The sequence below is a fragment of the Eimeria necatrix genome, genomic scaffold, assembly GCF_000499385.1.
Source record: "Eimeria necatrix Houghton genomic scaffold, Enh_scaff93, whole genome shotgun sequence".
Lineage (NCBI taxonomy): Eukaryota > Apicomplexa > Conoidasida > Eucoccidiorida > Eimeriidae > Eimeria > Eimeria necatrix.
Window position 1 is genome coordinate 1 of NW_013654728.1, and position 2,941 is coordinate 2,941.

The 2,941-nt window shown below is 54.5% G+C and overlaps 1 protein-coding gene across 1 annotated transcript; it reads left to right on the forward strand.

The window, feature by feature from the left end:
* Positions 1 to 989: 989 nt before the first annotated feature.
* ENH_00083640 (hypothetical protein) lies at positions 990 to 2,389 on the forward strand (the record flags this gene model as incomplete). Its single annotated transcript, XM_013583440.1, has 2 exons — positions 990 to 1,348; positions 1,670 to 2,389. Coding segments are annotated over 2 exons (1,079 nt in total), but the record flags the coding sequence as incomplete, so codon positions are not given.
* Positions 2,390 to 2,941: the final 552 nt, after the last annotated feature.

The following is a 2,941-nucleotide window of genomic DNA, read 5'->3' on the forward strand; positions in this document are numbered from 1 at the left end:
TTATTCATAAGAGCGAACAAAGAGCTCGCACCGGGTGCGAGGCTGACCACGAGGTTGGTGCCGCGACGCGACTCGGGCACTGACTCACAGCGAAGGTCAGCTTTCAGTTCTATTATTTTGGGTTTACACACCTCATGATAATATGAACTCAATTGTACGAGGTAAATAAGGTATTCCATAGTTGTCAACTAAAGTCAGGTACCTTCGACCGACAGTGCCGAGTGACCGCCGAGTCGGGCTCGCTTAGGACTTTACGTAGTAACAGTGCGGACAGCTGTTCACTACAGACATCCCAGCCTTGCACTGCGGCTGCAGGCTCCTCCTGCGGTTTTGAATGTTTTCACTTCGTTTATTAATGTTTTTAATATACATTATTCTTTAAAAATCGCACAACAGCTGCTTATTGCATCTCTGATATCTAGAAGGCTCTATTCTGTTCAATCTTCTAGCTGCTCCAACCCCATAGCGTCTCACGGCCGTCTTAGCAGCATTTCTCAGCAGCCGAAGTTCCCCTAATGCGCAGTTCTTTGAAATATAACTGCATTTATCAAAGGTAGAAGAAAGCTGCAGTACAAACTTTGGCGATAATTAAGTATGTTGCTGAGTTTCCTTGGGTGCTGCGGCCTGGAGCTGCTTCTGGCTTGACGGCGGCGGCGGGGGGCAGTGCGAGTGCGCTTGCTGCATGTTTTGGGGTATTTGTGCATTTATTTGATATTGTCCTTTCCCCAAAACTTCTTTATTTGCCCTGCTGAAGCTACAAGTCCTCGAGGAGGAGGAAAAAGAGGAGCTCCCGTGCAGCACCCGCTAGACGAGCTGGAGCTGCCCGGACGCCAGAGACCCCTGCAAAAAGGCTCAGGCTCCCGAGGGGGAATCTTTAGAGAAGAAGAGCTTCCCCCCTTAGATACTCTTTCTGTGGAGGACCTGGGGGACACTGGGCCCCTAGGAAGCCCCCTATTGGCTGTTTTTGCTGCTGATCCTGCGGTCTGAAGAGGCGTTACGGGAGAGCCGCAAGGCGCAGCAGCTGCTGCGGGACTGGGGCAGCCTGACGCGGGTTGTGGCAGTGCCGCTGAGCAAGATTCCAGAGTTTCGGGAGTTGCTGGAAGCTAAGGAGGCCCCCCAGGTGGTCTCCCAGGGGACCCCCAAGGAGGCCCCAGTGCTGCGGCTCTACCCTGGGGGCAGGGCCAGTAGCAGCGAGCCGTTCAGCAGCTACGGAGGCCCCGACGTGGCTGCTGCAGAAATTGCGTATTGGGTGTTGGCTGAGGAGGGCCGGGCAGCAGAGTTTTCTGCAGAAGATGAGGCGAGGCCCCGGGAGGCGGCTCGGGAGTTGCAGGCCTCGCCCATTGGACCAGTGGTCCACGCGCGGGTCCACCGGTGAAGCGCGGGGGCGCTGTTGCTGGCGCAGCTGGCGCAACAGCGGCAGCAGCTGCCGTCGAAGTCGACTTTGTTCAAAGTGCAGTTTGTGGAGGCGGCGGAGAAGGAAGAACTCCGGGTGTACAGACAGCTGCTGCCCTTCGACTTGGGCGAAGAAACTTTTCTCAGTTCCTCCAAACCCCTGTGGGAGCTGCGAGCAGTGCTGGCGCTGCTGCTGGAGGCTGAAAACAGAAAAGTGTTTTAGGGCGAGGTGCCCACGGGCCCTTTGCTGGGCCGCCGCGCGCTGCTGTCTGTACAGGTGAGTCGTTTTGAAAACTTGCAAGACATTGCGGAGCTTCTGATGGAGTTTTACGAGAAATACAAATCCCAACTGGCCTTCCACATTGCCCGCACGAGCCTCAAAGAGGCCGCCAGGGCCGAGGTCCTCTTCAGTACCCCCTGGGGCGGGGCTGTCCTCAAAGACCCCAGGCCCAACCCCTGGGCCTACCAGCGGGCCTCTGGGGTCTTAAGAGAGGCCCCTCCCTTTTCGCAGTATTCCCTGGGCATGCCTCTTAGCTTCTACAGCCTCGAGGCCTTTCTTGAGCAGTGGGCCCGGGGTACTCGAGAGCTGCACTTCAGGTCTCACCGGCTAAGCGCTACGAGCCCGGGGGGACTTGGGAAGGAGCTAAGTCACCACCAGTTCCTCCAGACTCTGCATGGAGCACCAAGGGCTCCCCTCGCAGTTCTTTACTACGAGCCCCGCTGCCCTGGCTGCGATCTCTTCCTCGATGCCTGGAAGCAAGTTGCTGCTGCCTTCAGCCAGCAGCAGCAGCTCCGCGGCCGCCTCCTCTTTGCCCAACTCAACGCAGAACTTAATGATCTCATTGACTTCGACCTCAAGTCCAAATTGCCCGCCATCGTGCTATACCCTGAGGGGCCCCAGGCCCTCGACCGCAGGCGCCTCTACATGGGGCCCCCCATAGTGGAAATGATCGGCGACTTCCTCCTCGCGGCTTCAGCCCCCAAGGAGGAACTTTGAATCTACAACTTGAAATTGAATTCAAATCCAAAAAGTAGTGAGAGAAGAGGTTTAAATTGATAACTCATTAAAAGACTGACAAAAGGGAACTCACGACGCCAAGAAACCGCGGCGAAAGAGTTCGGAAAAGGCCCAAAATCTGCAAATAAGGACGCTGGGCTCTTGGCTTTTCCAAAAGAAACGCGTGCATGCATTCTGAGCAACAAGACAAAGTGCTTAAAGCAACTGAGGCAAAGTATTATTCCTGTCTTAGAAAAAATTGTTTTCTTCAGAGCATTTGCTGCTTCTTTTCGCAAGAGCTAAAGACGCCGCCTTTGAACTCTAAATGCGCACGAAATGGAAAAACAACTCAGAAACCGTGTTTCAGCTTATCAAGCAATCTTTTGTCCTTTGAGTTCTTGCCTGCAAACGGGGCTTCACCTTATAAACAGCAGCAGCAGCAGCTTTCCTTTTGGAAAGAAAAGCGGGTCGCCTTTGCGGCGCTGCTGCTAGCTTTAAATGCATTTCGCGTCGCAGCCAGAAGCCGCTCTCAGCTGTTGAACTTCTGAAATT